Source organism: Ylistrum balloti, unplaced genomic scaffold (assembly GCF_031769215.1).
Source record: "Ylistrum balloti isolate Yb309-2 unplaced genomic scaffold, AGI_CSIRO_Ybal_v1 Utg369566, whole genome shotgun sequence".
NCBI lineage: Eukaryota > Metazoa > Mollusca > Bivalvia > Pectinida > Pectinidae > Ylistrum > Ylistrum balloti.
Genome location: NW_026781864.1, coordinates 722305 through 744883, shown reverse-complemented (window position 1 = coordinate 744883; position 22579 = coordinate 722305). Strand labels below are relative to the sequence as shown.

Sequence of the window (22579 nt, the reverse complement as noted above, 5' to 3'; positions counted from 1 at the left end):
AGAAGTGGCTGACGGTCTTTATAAATATTTCTTGGGAAGACAGTTTAATTTTTTTATTGAAATGTTTTCGTTTTTCTTTGTTCAAATGATGTCGATGACTTTAGTTGTGGTTAGGATTCTTTTTCGATATGACATTGTGTATAACATAATGGATTCTTGATCGATATGACATTGTGTATGACATAATGGATTCTTGATCGATATGACATTGTGTATGACATAAAGGATTCTTGATCGATATGACATTGTGTATGATCTAATGGATTCTTGATCGATATGACATTGTGTATTATCTAATGGATTCTTGATCGATATTACATTGTGAATGACATAAAGGATTCTTGATCGATATGACGTTGTGTATGACATAAAGGATTCTTGATCGATAAGACATTGTGTATGGTCTAATGGATTCTTGATCGATATGACATTGTGAATGACATAAAGGATTCTTGATCGATATGACATTGTGTATTATCTAATGGATTCTTGATCGATATTACATTGTGAATGACATAAAGGATTCTTGATCGATATGACGTTGTGTATGACATAAAGGATTCTTGATCGATAAGACATTGTGTATGGTCTAATGGATTCTTGATCGATATGACATTGTGAATGACATAAAGGATTCTTGATCGATATGACATTCTGTATGACATGAAGGATTCTTGATCGATATGACGTTGTGTATGACATAAAGGATTCTTGATCGATAAGACATTGTGTATGGTCTAATGGATTCTTGATCGATATGACATTGTGAATGACATAATTGATTCTTGATCGATATGACTTTGTGTATGACATAATTGATTCTTGATCGATATGACGTTGTGTATGACATAAAGGATTCTTGATCGATATGACATTGTGTATGATCTAATGGATTCTTGATCGATATGATTCTTGATCGATCGATATGACATTGTGTATGATCTAATGGATTCTTGATCGATATGACATTGTGAATGACATAATTGATTCTTGATCGATATGACATTGTGTATGGTCTAATGGATTCTTGATCGATATGACATTGTGTATGATCTAATGGATTCTTGATCGATATGACATTGTGAATGACATAATTGATTCTTGATCGATATGACATTGTGTATGGTCTAATGGATTCTTGATCAATATTACATTGTGAATGACATAATGGATTCTTGATCGATATGACATTGTGTATGACATAATTGATTCTTGATCGATATGACATTGTGTATGGTCTAATGGATTCTTGATCGATATGACATTGCGTATGATCTAATGGATTCTTGATCGATATGACATTGTGTATGACATAATGGATTCTTGATCGATATGACATTGTGTATGACATAATGGATTCTTGATCGATATGACATTGTGAATGACATAATTGATTCTTGATCGATATGACATTGTGTATGACATAAAGGATTCTTGATCGATATGACATTGTGTATGGTCTAATGGATTCTTGATCGATATGACATTGTGTATGACATAATGGATTCTTGATGATATGACATTGTGTATGACATAATGGATCGATATGACATTGTGTGTATGACATAATTGATTCTTGACATTGTGTATGGTCTATATGACATTGTGTGTATGACATAATGGATTCTTGATCGATATGACATTGTGTATGATCTAATGGATTCTTGATCGATATGACATTGTGTATTATCTAATGGATTCTTGATCGATATGACATTGTGTATGACATAATTGATTCATACATTGTGTATTCTTGATCTTGATCGATATGACATTGTGTATGATCTAATGGATTCTTGATCGATATGACATTGTGAATGACATAATGGATTCTTGATCGATATGACATTGTGTATGACATAATGGATTCTTGATCGATATGACGTTGTGTATGACATAAAGGATTCTTGATCGATATGACATTGTGTATGGTCTAATGGATTCTTGATCGATATGACATTGTGTTTTATCTAATGGATTCTTGATCGATATGACATTGTGAATGACATAATGGATTCTTGATCGATATGACGTTGTGTATGACATAAAGGATTCTTGATCGATAAGACATTGTGTATGGACTAATGGATTCTTGATCGATATGACATTGTGAATGACATAAAGGATTCTTGATCGATATGACGTTGTGTATGACATAAAGGATTCTTGATCGATAAGACATTGTGTATGGTCTAATGGATTCTTGATCGATATGACATTGTGTATGACATAATGGATTCTTGATCGATATGACATTGTGTATGACATAATGGATTCTTGATCGATATGACATTGTGTATGACATAATGGATTCTTGATAGATATGACATTGTGTATGACATAATGGATTCTTGATCGATATGACGTTATGTATGACATAAAGGATTCTTGATCGATAAGACATTGTGTATGACATAATGGATTCTTGATCGATATGCCATTGTGTATGACATAATGGATTCTTTATCGATATGACATTGTGTATGATCTAATGGATTCTTGATCGATATCACATTGTGTATGACATAATGGATTCTTGATCGATATGACATTGTGTATTATCTAATGGATTCTTGATCGATATGACACTGTGTATGACCTAATATTTTCTACGATATCTAGTTCTGTGGTGAATATGATTTCATGAGCTTTCCAAAATCTTTAAAAAAAAATGTAAAAAGTGAAAAGAAGAATGAGATACAGTATAGCCAAATAATCAATTAAACTGCGTCATATTTTTAACTAATCTAAAAATAATACCAAAAAGATAAATAAACAACAAATCTTTATTACTCATGTTTAAAACAATGCTCATAATGTTGAATGGTGGAAAAAATATGAATATTTCGGTGTAAGAGTATGTTTGTTGTTTACGTTCGCAATCACAGGAAAAATTCGACTTTTATGTCAAACCAAAGGTAATAAGGATGTTTATTCAACATTTCTATGCTGATTTGTGCTGTTGCAACTCAGTACTAAGTTATTGTTGCTGTGTTCGGCGTCGTCTTCGTCGGCGTCTACGTCGTTGTTGTTGGTTTCCAGTTCGTCGAACAAAACAGAAAGGTTGAATTCGATAAAGTGATTCCTGCAGTTACTAGTTAATCTAGCTTTGACGGTGTTTTCTTCTTTAGTGTGATTTGTAAGCGTAGAAAATAGTATGCACACACACAAAAACTTAGGCATACAGTGAAAAGCATTAACTTATGTACGCAAACTTGATTTGCAAATAATCAATTCACGACATAGTCATTAAAACTACATAGCAGAAAACGTCAGTAAAATATTACTGGTAGTTTTGATTAAAAAACATCAACAGCAAAAAAACAAAAAAAAAAAACAAAAAAATAAATAAATATCAACGAGTATGGTTATTTGAGAATGAAAACTACAAGGAAAATAACATGTGAACAGAATCATAATCCAAACTCAAACAAGGGAAAATATGAACAAAAGATTTACATGGTGTATACTGGAAATATTACAAGGACTACTGCATCATCGACGACAACCACCATGTAATCTAAGTATGTCAATAAAGTACAAGGTATACAACAAAGGAACCAACAGGCAAACCAACGAGCATAACACATTCCCACCTCCATATCACACAGAGAAATAGAGTCTTTTATCAAAAATATCTCTATGACGACCAGAAAACCTTCCTTCGTGATTCTATTATTATGTAGCTGAAAACTATAAAGCAAGCTATATATATATAAGAACGACATGCTGGTAAATGACTCTTACTTTCAGCATTGATATGGGTTCATTATGTCAAACATTAGGTTAATTGTGTTCTTTAGTAATATGTGTCACTGTTGATCAATGATCAGTTTAGGTTACACACACACACACACACACACACACATATATATATATGAGATTTTTTTTATTCCTTGCTTTTTATACAGCAACCAAAAACTGAAATAATTTGAAAAATAATTAAATCCTTAATTTGACTATATTCTTGTATCTAACTTTTTTAAGACCTTATATTTGGATAGAGAAATTTTCGATGATACATAATGCATAATTTAAAAGGAGGGAATCATTGTGCTTTTTCCCCCGAACGAGACACTTTATTCAAGATCAAGAAAAAAGATGAATTATTTGTTTCTGGTCCTAAAACCCTGGAAAGTGATCCACCAAGTCGGAATTCAGGAATTTAAAATCTGTGATTTGTGGTGATAATTCATGCCAAATTTAGTTGAAATTTATCTTCGATTTCCAGAGTTATACACAAGAGAACCCCTTAGTAACCAGGAAACGTTAAAATTGTTGACGCTATTAACCGAATCACGCCCTCATAGTGTATAAGCCTACCAAAGTCCACGATATTATGTTGGAATTCACTTTTATATTGAATTATGTCTTACTTCGGGTTAAAACATCAGAGGAGTACATCTTTAATTAGATACTTTAGGAACACTAAGAAAATTGCATATCAAATAAAATTGTCATATCTCAAAACCATGAGAAATAGAAGATAACTTTTATTTCATAACTGTCAGATAGACGAATTATCTTTAAACGAACAGACATTTTTTTCTTAGGACAAAACATAGATGTATTTGATTCTGACACAATTCGTGATAAAGCAGACAATTATGAAGTTGAGATTTTTCAATATACAGTTAGACAGTAGTGGATGAATACAAATCTATTATCACACTTCATCTAAATACATATATGAAATGAAAATCATGTATATACAAATGATATCAAGTTATAAACATGTATATACATACTTATATTTTGCAGTGACAAATACAAAGTTGATCGCCATTGAAAAAATAGAATGCATATAAGATTTGGGATTAATACTGTTTAAAGTAAGTTACCTGTGGACGGATTAAAACTGGTATTGTAAATGCTGCAAACTTTTTCAAAAATATCACAAACAATAAGAGTATATAGACTTATCAGTCACAATCGCATTTAAAATCAATCGAGACTTTCTTAAAGTACAGGGACAAAAAAATGGGCTTACAAAATGTCAAAACAAACGGTACAGTAATAAAAAGCAGAATGTTTCTTGTAATATAAAGTTTTCAAAAACAGAACTCTAAACGTACTTTATTTGGCCCTACCATTTTATTCAAATTATGATCAAATGGCACATTTACAATTATAGCTACATAAACAAATCTTTTTAGCATGAAACGCGTTCAAATAAAATCACCGCTAATATTTGTACGTTTACAGTATCATTATATCAATGACCCCCTTCTGCTATCTACTTTCACTTCATGCTGTACCCATTCCTCTCACATTCTGACTTTTTGACGTCTGTTAAAAAGGCAGAAAGGCCGTAATAGTGAATGTAAAGCTAATTAGATAAAAATATCCACTTACACCATCTCGTTATTCATCAGAGAGTGACAATAAAAATCCGAAATAGGGAACAAGACAAGGACTTGTGTTTATAAAGACTAATTCTAACGCTTTTGGAAGTATAGGATGACACGCCGAAGTAGGGGTAGAGTTGGTTACCAATAACTGGAAAAAATATCGTTATTGGTAACTGATAATAGTCGGTAAATTATCAATATAAATAATTGTGTATTTCTTGACATCAAATATGTTAATAACACTAACAAGCGGCTACTGACTAAAACATTACACACACGGAACTTAGGTGATGAGTATCTTTCAATACAAAGATAGAACTAGATATGGTACAGTCACATAATGAACAAACTGTATCATACAGTTGTGTTGTCCTACTAGAACTCGTCAATAATGTTAAGGGTATAACTTAAACCAAAACTGAAGAAAGAAAATGTCAAAATCATGCTGTATTTGAATGATAATATCTGAAAATTAGTGTTTGTATACAGATAAAATTATATTGATGTGAATAAACTAGCGCTCCCTCATCTCGAAACACGTGTATCATCCTACTATTATACACCGATTTAATCATCAATAGATAAAGTGTATTTATGATATTGATAAACCCCCTCATCTCGACACCGTGTATCGTCCTACTATTATACACCGATTTAATCATCAATAGATAAAGTGTATTTATGATATTGATAAACCCCCTCATCTCGACACAAGTGTATCGTCCTACTATTATACACCGATTTAATCATCAATAGATAAAGTGTATTTATGATATTGATAAACCCCCTCATCTCGACACACGTGTATCGTCCTACTATTATACACCGATTTAATCATCAATAGATAAAGTGTATTTATGATATTGATAAACCCCCTCATCTCGACACACGTGTATCATCCTACTATTATACACCGATTTAATCATCAATAGATAAAGTGTATTTATGATATTGATAAACCCCCTCATCTCGACACACGTGTATCGTCTTACTATTATACACCGATTTAATCATCAATAGATAAAGTGTATTTATGATATTGATAAACCCCCTCATCTCGACACACGTGTATCGTCTTACTATTATACACCGATTTAATCATCAATAGATAAAGTGTATTTATGATATTGATAAACCCCCTCATCTCGACACCGTGTATCGTCTTACTATTATACACCGATTTAATCATGAATAGATAAAGTGTATTTATGATATTGATAAGCGTCCCCTCCTCTCGACACACGTGTAAATAACACATTCTCAACAAGAACGAATCTTGACTTTATAAAAAACTGAAATAACATTAAATTATAACAAAAAACAAATCGGGACTTTTAGATATATCGACCAATGCATAAAATAAGTTTGTACATAATCTTATTCTCTCTACTAACTAAAGTGGCACAAATACGTCACGCAACTACATGCTTTCAGCGGTCGCCATTTTAGAATGTAAAATTATCGAAAAATACAATCTTGATAAGAACATTATATTTAGAAAATTACAAAATCCAAGTAAATAATTTCATCGGTGTGTTTTGCTGCCGATAAAACGTTGTATGTAGGTTAAATGCAATTTCGCTTTTTTCAACCTCAGGACATATTGTGGGACTTTGAAGAAGAGAATATTGCGTCCGAAAATTCCCATGACTAATACATATATAATTAGATCTGGTTCTAGAATGCCAGCGTTCTATCGGGTAACTTGTGTTGATGCCGGTGGAGCGTTATTCAATCCAGATGGGGCGAGATCCGGTACTTCAAAAGGTGTCATTGGAGTTTCAGGTTCTTCCACAGCCGCAGATGGATGATAGTTAGGCGGAGGAGGTGGACATTCAGCGGGCGGTGGGGTAGGATAGTCCGGCGGAGGAGGTGGACATTCAGCGGGCGGTGGGGGAGGGTAGGCTGGCGGGGGACACGTTGGCGGTTGCGGTTGTGGATACGCCACAGATATGTGCCCAGTGTTGTAGGCCGGAGGTTGAACTATTTGGGCTGGCCGACTGTGCATTTGGTAGTACTGTTGAGGCTGCATGTTCAGGTGAGTGCTTACTGTGTATAAACAAAGGATTACGCAAAATAGTTATAAAGTAAAGTAACAATTGTCACAACTGCTATTCCATGACGGTATGATATGTTATGTTAGGATGATTAGAATTTAGGATTAAATAATCAAATAAACACTAATCATCGTTATTCTCCAGAGGTAATATATGCCGCTATCTTCCGAAACTAATCAAAACCTTAAACAATAGATAACTTACGTTTAAGAGTAATAAGGGTTAATCATAAGACTGCTTCTTAATTTATAGAAGAAACAATCAACAGCGAAAATTTGATACATAAACAATAGACTTTACAGTTGTCTAGTAATACTATGATTTCGTGAACTCTTCAGCAAAATGCCACCATATAAGGAAACTACCACATCAACCCCTTTTCTAATTTCAAAAACCTGCAAGTACAGACTAGTGTATTGTCAGTTTTAAAACAAAAAAAAACTTACGCTCAGTGGGTAGTTGTCTTCCTTACAAAGAATGTAAATGTTCGATAAGTATATATTAAAATAGAAGTACCGTCCACTTTCAAACTTATTACAATTTTGACGGGTTTGGTTGATCCGGAATGTCGTAGATCAACCTTAAATAAAGTAAACGACAAGTTTCTGACGTACCTATGGCGACACCTTGGGTCCCTCCTGTCGCTGGAGCTACCACAGCTCCACGATTCGGTTTTCGGTCGGAACATTTGCAGATACAACAAATCACAACCGTTATCAGCACGCCGAGGAAGACGAGACCACCAATGATGCTTCCGACGATTACACCAACTCTGTCAAGAAACAAGACAAATACAAGTGAATAACACACAACAAAATTAGAATCAGATACACAGGGTAACACATATCATTATATATCTAGGATGGAAAACTGTTTGATCTCTCTTCACCGTCATCATTTCTATATGTAATTTGTCTTTTAAGATTCTTTACAATTGATTCTGATGGTTTTATTATAGGTTTTTTACCATAAGTTGTTCGGACAGAACTACAACTTTATTTCATATTCTTTACCATAAGTTGTTCGGACAGAACTACAACTTTATTTCATATTCTTTACCATAAGTTGTTCGGACAGAACTACAACTTTTTTTCATATTCTTTACCATAAGTTGTTCGGACAGAACTACAACTTTATTTCATATTCTTTACCATGAGTTGTTCGGACAGAACTACAACTTTATTTCATATTCTTTACCATAAGTTGTTCGGACAGAACTACAACTTTATTTCATATTCTTTACCATAAGTTGTTCGGACAGAACTACAACTTTATTTCATATTCTTTACCATAAGTTGTTCGGACAGAACTACAACTTTATTTCATATTCTTTACCATAAGTTGTTCGGACAGAACTACAACTTTATTTCATATTCTTTACCATAAGTTGTTCGGACAGAACTACAACTTTATTTCATATTCTTTACCATAAGTTGTTCGGACAGAACTACAACTTTATTTCATGTTCTTTACCATAAGTTGTTCGGACAGAGCTACAACTTTATTTCATATTCTTTACCATAAGTTGTTCGGACAGAACTACAACTTTTTTTCATATTCTTTTCCATAAGTTGTTCGGACAGAACTACAACTTTATTTCATATTCTTTACCATAAGTTGTTCGGACAGAACTACAACTTTATTTCATATTCTTTACCATAAGTTGTTCGGACAGAACTACAACTTTATTTCATATTCTTTACCATAAGTTGTTCGGACAGAACTACAACCGCCAGGTTTACTAATGACCTTTAAACATGTCCAACTTCATATCGCGTAGGGAAATAGAATATTTTTTCCTGATAAGATCATTGTAGATGTCTAACACTTTCCCAAAGCCTTTATTGACATGTGTTAACCAAATTCTGTGTTATATGTTAGCCTTCACAGATCGGTTTCTAACAATTTCTGTGTTGTAAGTCAGCCACCAGACACCTGTATCTGTCGAACCCTGTATTTTGTGTTAGCCTTCAATGTACCGATATTTGGTGAATCCTGTGTTGTCAGTTTGCCTTCAATGGGCCTATATTTGGTGAATCCTGCGTTGTCAGTTTGCCTTCAATGTACCGATATTTGGTGAATCCTGTGTTGTCAGTTTGCCTTCAATGGACCGATATTTGGTGAATCCTGTGTTGTCAGTTTGCCTTCAATGGGCCTATATTTGGTGAATCCTGCATTGTTTGTTTGCCTTCAATAGACCTATATTTGGTAAATACTGCGTTGTTAGTCTTCAATGTACCGATATTGGGTAAATCCTGCGTTGTCAGTTAGCCTTCAATGTACCGATATTTGGTGAATCCTGCGTTGTCAGTTTGCCTTCAATGGGCCTATATTTGGTTAATCCTGCGTTGTCAGTTTGCCTTCAATGGGCCTATATTTGGTTAATCCTGCGTTGTCAGTTTGCCTTCAATGTACCGATATTGGGTAAATCCTGCGTTGTCAGTTAGCCTTCAATGTACCGATATTTGGTGAATCCTGCGTTGTCAGTTTGCCTTCAATGGACCGATATTTGGTGAATCCTGTGTTGTCAGTTTGCCTTCAATGGGCCTATATTTGGTGAATCCTGCGTTGTCAGTTTGCCTTCAATGTACCGATATTTGGTGAGTCCTGCATTGTCTGTTTGCCTTCAATGTACCTATATTTGGTGAGTCCTGCATTGTCTGTTTGCCTTCAATGTACTGATATTTTGTGAATCCTGCATTGTCAGTTTCCCTTCAATGGGCCTATATTTGGTGAATCCTGCGTTGTCAGTTTGCCTTCAATGTACCGATATTTGGTGAATCCTGCGTTGACAGACAGACAGACAGTTTCTTTATTTCCTCCATACAGAGATCACATATCATGTCCTATTTTACAATTTCAATAGAATAAAGGTATAAATGGAATTAAGTGGCAATATATTATACAGTCATTACTGCAATTATTGACAGTTTTACACGTAATGTACATATTGACGTCAACAGTTACGTCATCTAAGATATGTCAATTCGCAAGAAGAATGTTTACTTCACAAAGCATGTGTCCCACACATCGTGCGACTCCAGCAATGCAATCCTCCCATTCATCGTCTTCCACCTCTATTATTCATCTGCTCCCTAGTAGAAACAAATACTGATCGTCTTCATCTAACAAATCAAATTTGACATAATTGTTTACTGCATATCTCTACTACTGAATAAGGCTGGGCATTGGATAAGAAAATGCTTTGTAGTGTTTGTTGTTGATTTTTGACATAGTTTACAAATTACACACTCTGTCACTGTCCTATAATAGAGCTTAACAAACTCAGCAATTGCCCATGTCAGCTTTGGATACTTTAAGCTAAGCTTTCATAGAGGATTCGCGCCTATATGAGGATGTATACGTCTATAATGTTCCAGAAACACACTGTTATCACACCTATTACACCACTGAGTGAAATAATACACTTCGGTAACGTTCTTGATAAAACGCTTCCATTGCCCCGCGCTGCATTTCAAAGAAGAAAATACAAATTCCATAAAGAACGAATGTTACCAAATTTTGGCATTGTCTCCGATATATCTCTGATAAAACTAGCTTTGTGGGATGTGTATTGTCCAAACACGAAGCTACATAATCGAACAATAAATAGGGTTTTCCAAATGAACTCACTGCTAGCATTACATAATTTATTCCAGAAAAATAGTTTGCGTTTTTCAACCTCACACCAAACATTTGTTTGCCCAAGAGCCCTTGTAGTTATTGCTGATGGCGTTGTCTTTTTGAAACCCTGATATCTCCTCGCGGCGTATTTTTGCGTAAGTTCTAATTCTACCATTGATGACTTGACTGGTGCTGCCCACAGTTCACATCCGTACAGCATAACTGGAAGAACAACTGAGTTGAAAATTCTTAAACTACTTTGTGGGTTGATGCCATCCTGGTGCATCCCAATATTTATAAGGCTATTAACAATTGCACGCCCCTTTCCGCACGAATTTACGATATGCTTGTCGGGTTAAGGTTGGAACATAATGTTATTCCCGCGTATACTTTTGATGTTTCCCAGAGTATTGGAGTATTTCCTAAACAACACTGAAACCCTGGTTCCTTTGGAAGACGTTTCCGACATGTAAACTGCATCAATGTTGACTTTAATGAATTGTAGTTTAGTCTCCAAGTTTTTGCATAATCATGCACAATGTCTAACTGCAATCGTATATTCCGGATTGAAGCTGTTAATAATAAGGTATCGTCTGCTAGGAAAACACAAGGGATGTGTGGATTTTGAATACCGAGTCCAAGACCGCTTACCTCTAACTTAGTTGCTAAGTTATTAATCATGACGAGGAATAGCCATGCAGAGACAGTCCTTCCCTGACCGACCCCTTGTTCAATAGGGTACTCCTCACTCTTTTGTCCATTGTATAATACACAAGCTGTCACTACATGAAACGAATCCTTTAGTATCCTCCAGAATTTTCCGTTAAAGCCTAATTGGTATACCTTGTACAGCAGTCCCTGTATCCAGACGCTGTTAAAGGCTTTTGCATTGTCAAGAAACGCTGCAAAAACTTTAAAGTTACGTTCCAGATAATGACATATCGACCCCTTAACAGTAAAGGCGGCTGTTATTCTGCCACATTGAGGCCGGAATCCTTGTTGAAATTTGTGCGGAAATTTAATTTTTGAACAACGCTTCACTATTCGCCTATACAAAATCTTCTCAAGAAGCTTTTGCATCACTTATGCTAATGTTATATCCCTGTAATTATTCATGTCCAGTCGGTCTTTTTTCCCTCCTCTGAATAGTGTTATAACTGTTCACTGTGACATACAAACGCCATAGGTTAGAGAAACAGGAAAAACGACTTCTTTGTGATACCGAAAACAAGTTGCTGGTGTGTGTTCTTTATCACATAGTGATAATGATATTTGTCTCCCTTATTAACACTCCAATGTCGTCAGGCTTGATGCCTTAGATAAGGCTCATAGACTCAATCAATTTATGCTCATTATAAGATAACAATTACTTTGGACATCAGCCCTTGTCAACCAATATCGACCGTAATATGAAAAGTTGTGAGAAAAAAATACCAACAGTATTCCTCATTTATTAGTCACAAGGGTGCTCGTGCCTAGCAGAAGAATATTGCATTAATATACCACACAGTAATCAAAGTAAGACAACATATTATAAGGCTTGCATTCAATAAACTGAGCAAGTGTAGAGAAACCATTTAGTGGAGTAATACTTCGACACTGAAACAGAAGTAAACTTGTCGTTTCTGAAGTAATACTTATACTTACGATATTGATACAGAAGTATACGCGTCATAATACGCGTAGCAACAGTAGCGTGAGGTCGTGTAACCACAGCAACCGTAACTACAGTAACCATAGTAGGAGTAGTAGTAATTTCCATAGAAGATGTTGTACTCTCGTTCGTAACAAGAGCTCCCACAGAGATAACCTGCAAAAAAAAATGATGTCAAAGACAAAATGAAGACAATATGCACAAAACTATTTTCATTACAGTAAACTTCACATATTTATATTTAACTATGATACGTGTGATTTAGACTCGACAGAATAAAGAATTTGTCTATATTCAATTGCGGAAATACCATTGTAAACGCAATAAAACATAGTTCATTTCCTATAAGAAATATCATCAAAAAATAATATTATTGTATAAAAATATTAAGTATCTTATATAATTTGTTTTTCACTGGATCAACATTTTTCTTACCCTAGACAGGTAAAACGCGTTTTCCTTTTTGTTATTTTTAGTTTTGCAGATTTACACCAATGAAAAGAGAGAACACAAATCATCTGATAAAACTGACAAATCATAAAGCCCGGTGCAAAAACCCAAACATCTGATGGGGTTGTTTACTTGTGACACGGCTTTCATTTCCATGGTAACGTTCATTTCCATGAAAATCAGCAAACAATACAACGCAAATAACCGTATCAGGGATCAAATCTAATCCCCAGCTGAACCTTTTGAATGATGAGCTAATACGTTAGACATTCCGAGGGGATTCGTGTCATCAACAGTGACAACTGTAGGTTGCCGCCATGTTTTCAGCCGCGTAGTAACTGTTCACAGGTCAAAATCTCTTCAAACGTTTTACAGCAAATTTTGTCTCAATGTGAATATGAAAATTACATTAAATTTCATTTTTGTGTTAACTTATGTTTAATGATACCTTATTATATATATATATGAAACCCCCACGTTGGTGAGATGGGGTACTCTCAATCATCGGGAAAAGATGTTTAAGTTCCACACATTCGGCAAGCATCGTGATTGCTAACTTAGTTATATTTCCACTTATGTTGAGATTCACCTATCTCGCTTCCAAGGAGGTGGAAGATTTCTTTCGGTAGAAAACTTTCCAGTGATTGGTCTGTTTATATAATGTCTATTTAAGTATAACAAATAAATACCCGTACATTGGAAATTTTTTTTATTTTTCAATCCCCTAACGATATAAATTGACTCCGCGAAAGTGTGAAATTTCTTAGAGATGGGTGTTTCACGTATTTTCCCCGTAGTACTGCATGGTGATTTGTATTTTACTGAGATTCATAAAGTCATCAATCTATAAATAACCATGATGTAATTAGGATTTCAGAAATACACAGGAATTAAAATGTTATATTTTCTAGGACTCTATCTGTGAAGATATGTTAATGATATTTATTTAAAAGGAGGAACTACTCCAGGCCATCATTAGATATAAATTGTATTTTATCACGTGTAAGACTTAACATATCTATATTTATTGGTGCAATTATACTTAACAAATTAAAGAGCTCATTAAATACACAAAGTACATTAAAGTGCACATATAGTAGAGTTACCACGGGGTGTCCTTGTATGAGTAGGTCATATATATGACGCAATGAAGACAATAGACATCTACCTATTTCTCTGTGTTTTGTATTCAGTGTATTATGTAAAACATACATGTAAGGAACATATGTCCTTGGTTATAATACATTAATTCAAGCCAAGTGATAATAACGAAAATTTTCTCAGTGTCTCATAAAACACTATTTAACCTCGTCGCGTATATTTTCATCAAAGATAAATACAATGTATTTATACTTTTAATAACGAGTACCCGTAACAATTTAAAGTTTAAAACATCACAAAAGTTGATTGTCGTGTCGAATTAAATCTAATCATAATAAGACAGCTCTGCTGTAAGCTTAAATGGCCGCTCTTTTAATCAACCCCTGGCTCCTAACAAAGAACTATAACTCTTTTTTACCAGACACTTACTACTGAACTAGATTGGAAGCACGAGTTACTTCCCCTGTTATTCTGAACTATAGCTATTGAACACTACAGTGATTAAAGTACAAGCTGTATCACCTGTTTACCTCTTCAAAACTTGTTTCTTAGTAAGTCCCACTTCCACATCTATACCAACAAGATCTAGGCATTGAATTTGATAACATTATCCTAACAATGTTAAAAATTAAGCCTGCATCAGTGTGCAACAGTTGTACGGATGTTCAGTTTTTTTATTTTTTATTTTTTATTATTTTTTTTTTTTTAATATGTTTTTTTTTTTTTTAGGTGGTGCTAAGTGTTCATTTACATATATCACTGACGATAATGCAGTTTAATTGATGATTCGGGTACACTGATTCTACAACTAGTGTGTCTTTTATCACATATCCACTCGGTGTAAAATATCATTGTTTAAACCAGGAAGTGTAGGACTGGTCTAAAAAATGACCTTTAATCTACTTGGATTCGTGGACTTTAATAAAACTATACAATGAATGTTTCATGCATAGAACGAAACCCGCTCTTCACAATACCTATTAGGCGGTAGTGCTTGTCTTTATACCAAGTTACTAATGGCAACTTGTGACGTCATGATGTTTTAGGCATATTATAGGTACACTTTCTTTCACGATAGATATACGGGAACATTTCTGTGGTGTAACGTATACAGGGCAATTACATACAAAGAGATTTTCTACCTAAGAATAATCTGTTTGAAAAAGGTGTGTGTTTCAATAGACAGTTTAACTACTATTTTCTCTCATATGATCAATACATACAGATACAGTACAGATATCTGTTGATAACATATGTATACGTTCGCGATTAACATTGCGTAAGAGATTCCAAAACGACTTATTTATCTTCATTCTTTCAAAGTTGTGTATGTGTTTATGAAGGACACTCGTTTGAGGGATCCGTTCCTGACAGATCTGGTTTCACTACGTGTAAACAATATTTTTTTACGTTTATTCATTCCAATACAGCGTCCTCTTTGTGTCTATTGATACTTGCTAACAAATTGGCGGTATCCTAAAACATCACAACCGTGTCAAATCAACGAGAAAAAGGAAGGCTTTGAAAACTAAGGTATATCGAATGTTGAAACGAGTGAAACGAGATGTGTTACCACGGGAAAAACACGTGTGTGTGTGTGTGTGTGTGTGTGTGTGTGTGTGTGTGTGTGTGTGCGTGTGTGTGTGTGCGTGTGTGTCTTATTTACCGATACCGTGCACGACAAAGCTCAACATATCACCAACAAAACTGGTCGAGAAAGACAAAGTCCAAACGCCATCATTTGAAAACATGGAATATCATCTCATCACAGACAAGGAGGAAAACGTACATACTATCACCCCCAACACAGACCACAGGTATGGAATGTACATACTATCACCCCCAACACAGACCAGGGGTATGGAACGTACATACTATCACCCCAACACAGACCACAGGTATGGAACGTACATACTATCACCCCAACAAAGACCACAGGTATGGAACGTACATACTATCACCCCAACACAGACCAGGGGTATGGAACGTACATATTATCACCCCCAACACAGGCCACAGGTATGGAACGTACATACTACCACCCCAAAACAGACCACAGGTATGGAACGTACATACTATCACCCCAAAACAGACCAGGGGTATGGAACGTACATACTACCACCCTAACACAGACCAGGGGTATGGAACGTACATACTACCACCCCAACACAGACCAGTGGTATGGAACGTACATACTATCACCCCAACACAGACCACAGGTATGGAATGTACATACTACCACCCCTACACAGACCACAGGTATGGAACGTACATACTATCACCCCAACACAGACCACAGGTATGGAACGTACATACTATCACCCCCAACACAGACCAGGGGTATGGAACGTACATACTATCACCCCAACACAGACCAGGGGTATGGAACGTACATACTATCACCCCAACACAGACCACAGGTATGGAACGTACATACTATCACCCCAACACAGACCACAGGTATGGAACGTACATACTATCACCCCAACACAGACCACAGGTATGGAACGTACATACTATCACCCCAACACAGACCACAGGTATGGAACGTACATACTATCATCCCAACACAGACCACAGGTATGGAACGTACATACTATCACCCTAACACAGACCACAGGTATGGAACGTACATACTATCACCCCAACACAGACCACAGGTATGGAACGTACATACTATCACCCCAACACAGACCACAGGTATGGAACGTACATACTATCACCCCAACACAGACCACAGGTATGGAACGTACATACTATCACCCCCAACACAGACCACAGGTATGGAACGTACATACTATCACCCAAACACAGACCACAGGTATGGAACGTACATACTATCACCCCCAACACAGACCACAGGTATGGAACGTACATACTATCACCACAACACAGACCACAGGTATGGAACGTACATACTATCACCACAACACAGACCACACGGTATGGAACGTACATTCTATCATCCCAACACAGACCACAGGTATGGAACGTACATTCTATCACCCCAACACAGACCACAGGTATGACCACAGATGGAACGTACATACTATCACCCCAACACAGACCACAGGTATGGAACGTACATACTATCACCCCAACACAGACCACAGGTATGGAACGTACATACTATCACCCCAACACAGACCACAGGTATGGAACGTACATACTATCACCCCAACACAGACCACAGGTATGGAACGTACATACTATCACCCCCAACACAGACCACAGGTATGGAACGTACATACTATCACCACAACACAGACAGATGTATGGAACGTACATACTACCACCCAAACACAGACCACAGGTATGCATCCCAACACAGACCACAGGTATGGAACGTACATACTACCACCCAAACACAGACCACAGGTATGGAATGTACATACTATCACCCCAACACAGACAGAGGTATGGAACGTACATACTATCACCCAACACAAACCACAGGTATGGAACGTACATACTAGGGTATGGAACGTACATACTACCACCCCAACACAGACCACAGGTATGGAACGTACATACTATCACCCCCAACACAGACCACAGGTATGGAACGTACATACTACCACCCCAACACAGACCACAGGTATGGAACGTACATACTATCACCCCCAACACAGACCACAGGTATGGAACGTACATACTACCACACAGACCACAACACAACACAGACCACAGGTATGGAACGTACATACTATCACCCCAACACAGACCACAGGTATGGAAAGTACATACTAACACCCCAACACAGACCACAGGTATGGAACGTACATACTATCACCCCAACACAGACCACAGGTATGGAACGTACATACTATCACCCCAACACAGACCACAGGTATGGAACGTACATACTATCACCCCAACACAGACCACAGGTATGGAACGTACATGCACCCCAACACAGACCACAGGTATGGAACGTATCACCCCAACACAGACCACAGGTATGGAACGTACATACTAACACCCCAACGTACCTACTACCACCCCAACACAGCCCACAGGTATGGAACGTACATACTATCACCCCAACACGGACCACAGGTATGGAACGTACATACTATCACCCCAACACAGACCACAGGTATGGAACGTACATACTATCACCCCAACACAGACCAGGGTTATGGAACGTACATACTATCACCCCAACACAGACCAGAGGTATGGAACGTACATACTATCACCCCAACACAGACCACAGGTATGGAACGTACATACTATCACCCCAACACAGACCACAGGTATGGAACGTACATACTATCACCCCAACACAGACCACAGGTATGGAACGTACATAGTATCACCCCAACACAGACAGAGGTAAGGAAAGAACATAATAACACCCCAACACAGACCACAGGTATGGAACAACACATGTACATACACCCCAACACAGACCACAGGTATGGAACATACTATCACCCCAACACAGTATGGAACATACTATCACCCCAACACAGACCACAGGTATGGAACGTACATACTATCACCCCAAAACAGACCAGGGGTATGGAACGTACATACTATCACCCCAACACAGACCACAGGTATGGAACGTACATGCTATCATCCCAACACAGACCAGGGGTATGGAACGTACATACTATCACCCCAACACAGACCACAGGTATGGAACATACATACTATCACCCCAACACAGACCACAGGTATGGAACGTACATGCTATCACCACAACACAAACAGAGGTTTGGAACGTACATACTATCACCCCAACACAGACCACAGGTATGGAACGTGGAACGTACATACTATCACCCCCAACACAGACCACAGGTATGGAACGTACATACTATCACCCCAACACAGACCACAGGTATGGAACGTACATACTATCACCCCAACACAGACCACAGGTATGGAACGTACATGCTATCACCCCAACACAGACCACAGGTATGGAACGTACATACTATCACCCCAACACAGACCACAGGTATGGAACGTACATACTATCACCCCAACACAGACCACCCCAACACAGGTATGGAACGTACATACTATCACCCCAACACAGACCACAGGTATGGAACGTACATACTATCACCCCAACACAGACCACAGGTATGGAACGTACATACTATCACCCCAACACAGACCACAGGTATGGAACGTACATACTATCACCCCAACACAGACCACAGGTATGGAACGTACATACTATCACCCCAACACAGACCACAGGTATGGAACGTACATACTATCACCCCAACACAGACCACAGGTATGGAACGTACTATCACCCCAACACAGACCACAGGTATGGAACGTACATGCTATCACCACAACACAAACAGAGGTTTGGAACGTACATACTATCACCCCAACACAGACAGAGGTATGGAACGTACATACTATCACCCCAACACAAACCACAGGTATGGAACGTACATACTATCACCCCAACACAGACCACAGGTATGGAACGTACATGCTATCACCACAACACAAACAGAGGTTTGGAACGTACATACTATCACCCCAACACAGACAGAGGTATGGAACGTACATACTATCACCCCAACACAAACCACAGGTATGGAACGTACATACTACCACCCAACACAAACCAGGGGTATGTAACGTACATACTACCACCCCAACACAGACCACAGGTATGGAACGTACATACTATCACCCCAACACAGACCACAGGTATGGAACGTACATACTATCACCCCAACACAGACCACAGGTATGGAACGTACATACTATCACCCCAACACAGACCACAGGTATGGAACGTACATACTATCACCCCAAAACAGACCAGGGGTATGGAACGTACATACTATCACCCCAACACAGACCACAGGTATGGAACGTACATGCTATCACCCCAACACAGACCAGGGGTATGGAACGTACATACTACCACCCAAACACAGACCACAGGTATGGAATGTACATACTATCACCCCAACACAGACAGAGGTATGGAACGTACATACTATCACCCCAACACAAACCACAGGTATGGAACGTACATACTATCATCCCAACACAGACCACAGGTATGGAACGTACATACTATCACCCTAACACAGACCACAGGTATGGAACGTACATGCTATCACCGCAACACAGACCAGTGGTATGGAACGTACATACTATCACCCCAACACAGACCACAGATATGGAACGTACATACTATCACCCCCAACACAGACCAGGGGTATGGAATGTACATACTATCACCCCAACACAGACCACAGGTATGGAACGTACATGCTATCACCCCAAAACAGACCAGGGGTATGGAACGTACATACTATCACCCCAACACAGACCACAGGTATGGAACGTACATGCTATCACCCCAAAACAGACCACAGGTATGGAACGTACATACTATCACCCCAACACAGACCACAGGTATGGAACGTACATATTATCACCCCAACACAGACAGAGGTATGGAACGTACATACTACCACCCCAACACAGACCACAGGTATGGAACGTACATACTACCACCCCAACACGGACCACAGGTATGGAACGTACGTACTACCACCCCAACACAGGCCACAGGTATGGAACGTACATACTATCACCCCAACACGGACCACAGGTATGGAACGTACATACTATCACCCCAATACAGACCAAAGGTATGGAATGTACATACTATCACCCCCTACACAGACCACAGGTATGGAACGTACATACTATCACCCCAACACAGACCAGGGGTATGGAACGTACATACTATCACCCCAACACAGTCCACAGATATGGAACGTACATGCTATCACCCCAAAACAGACCAGGGGTATGGAACGTACATACTACCACCCCAACACAGACCAGGAGTATGGAACGTACATACTATCACCCCAACACAGACCACAGGTATGGAACGTACATACTATCACCCCAACACAGACCACAGGTATGGAACGTACATGCTATCACCCCAACACAGACCACAGGTATGGAACGTACATACTATCACCCCAACACAGACCACAGGTATGGAATGTACATACTACCACCCCTACACAGACCACAGGTATGGAACGTACATACTATCACCCCAACACAGACCAGGGGTATGGAACGTACATACTATCACCCCAACACAGACCACAGGTATGGAACGTACATGCTATCACCCCAAAACAGACCAGGGGTATGGAACGTACATACTATCATCCCAACACAGACCAGGAGTATGGAACATACATACTATCACCCCAACACAGACCACAGGTATGGAACGTACATACTATCACCCCAACACAGACCACAGGTATGGAACGTACATGCTATCACCCCAACACAGACCACAGGTATGGAACGTACATACTATCACCCCAACACAGTCCACAGATATGGAACGTACATGCTATCACCCCAAAACAGACCACAGTATGGAACGTACATACTACCACCCCAACACAGACCACAGGAATTAAATGTCTATCAACACATTGCGTCCATTTTATAACAATTATCTGACCAGTGAAATTGCCAGACAGAACACAATCTACAACTTATCAGCTTACCCCGAAACTGTAACAGCAGAGTTAGGACAAACAAAAGTCCGGTGTAGTAATCCATCATAATGGCTGTCCAATCTGTACTTGTTTCTTCGCCAGGTACAGTAAAATACCTTATGTTAGATCTATTGATAAAATGACGTCAACCTGATATTGTGTCGACCCTGTACACAGGTACTCTTTGAGTATATACCCGATGTAGTCGACTTAATACAGCCAGCTATTTATGTAGTCTATCGATCACACAGGTATTGCTCTGTCACCAGACAGAAAGGTTATTGTCAGTCCCACCAGTACCAACTTTAAATTATCTCGAGTTTCATTTCCTGTACATTGTTGCATTGACTTGACAGAAATTCGTGTTCAATATCGTACAAATCACACAAAATTAATATTACATTAAAGACAAATTTAGAATTACAATATAGATAGGGTAAAAACAGTAAGTACACAGCATTTAACTGCCTCTAAAACCGGAGACATCTCTCTCTGGGCTTAAACTCGTTGTGGTCAGGACCACGTTATACCTTATAAATAATCTATGGACATTAATCCGGTAAAAATGAGACCTTTTACTAAAACTTGATAGAATTGAATATTCGAAATCCCTCAGAAACTTTTAATACGCAGAAACAGTATGAATCCCACATACATAACTGCAATTTCACCTATTCGATCTAATAAAGTGCAGAAAAGTGATATCAGCTTGTAACAGAAATTCATCTCCCATTTCCAGCGTTCTATCTCCACGCTGTGTGGCCTTTGTGGACTGTTAATAAGTTTGCCTCGTGGTGTTTACGT

General features: G+C 37.9%; 1 protein-coding gene across 1 annotated transcript; it reads right to left on the bottom strand.

Annotated features, from left to right (window-relative positions):
* Window positions 1-7044: 7044 nt before the first annotated feature.
* Window positions 7045-21839, bottom strand: LOC132557016 (protein shisa-5-like). Its single transcript, XM_060221515.1, has 4 exons — window positions 21785-21839; window positions 12680-12842; window positions 8023-8180; window positions 7045-7400 (listed from the first exon to the last, which is right to left on the bottom strand). Exons 1-4 carry the CDS (start codon window positions 21837-21839, stop codon window positions 7045-7047), a joined length of 732 nt encoding a protein of 243 aa, XP_060077498.1.
* Window positions 21840-22579: the final 740 nt, after the last annotated feature.

Bases quoted from the DNA above. Each gene is read 5' to 3' on its own strand.
- LOC132557016 (XM_060221515.1), bottom strand. From the start codon at position 21,839: ATGGATTACTACACCGGACTTTTGTTTGTCCTAACTCTGCTGTTACAG. The intron at 8,181-12,679 runs GTAAGTATAAGT...GTTTCTTGACAG, and splicing joins TATACTTCTGTATCAATATC to AGTTGGTGTAATCGTCGGAA. The intron at 7,401-8,022 runs GTACGTCAGAAA...GTTTATACACAG, and splicing joins GACCCAAGGTGTCGCCATAG to TAAGCACTCACCTGAACATG.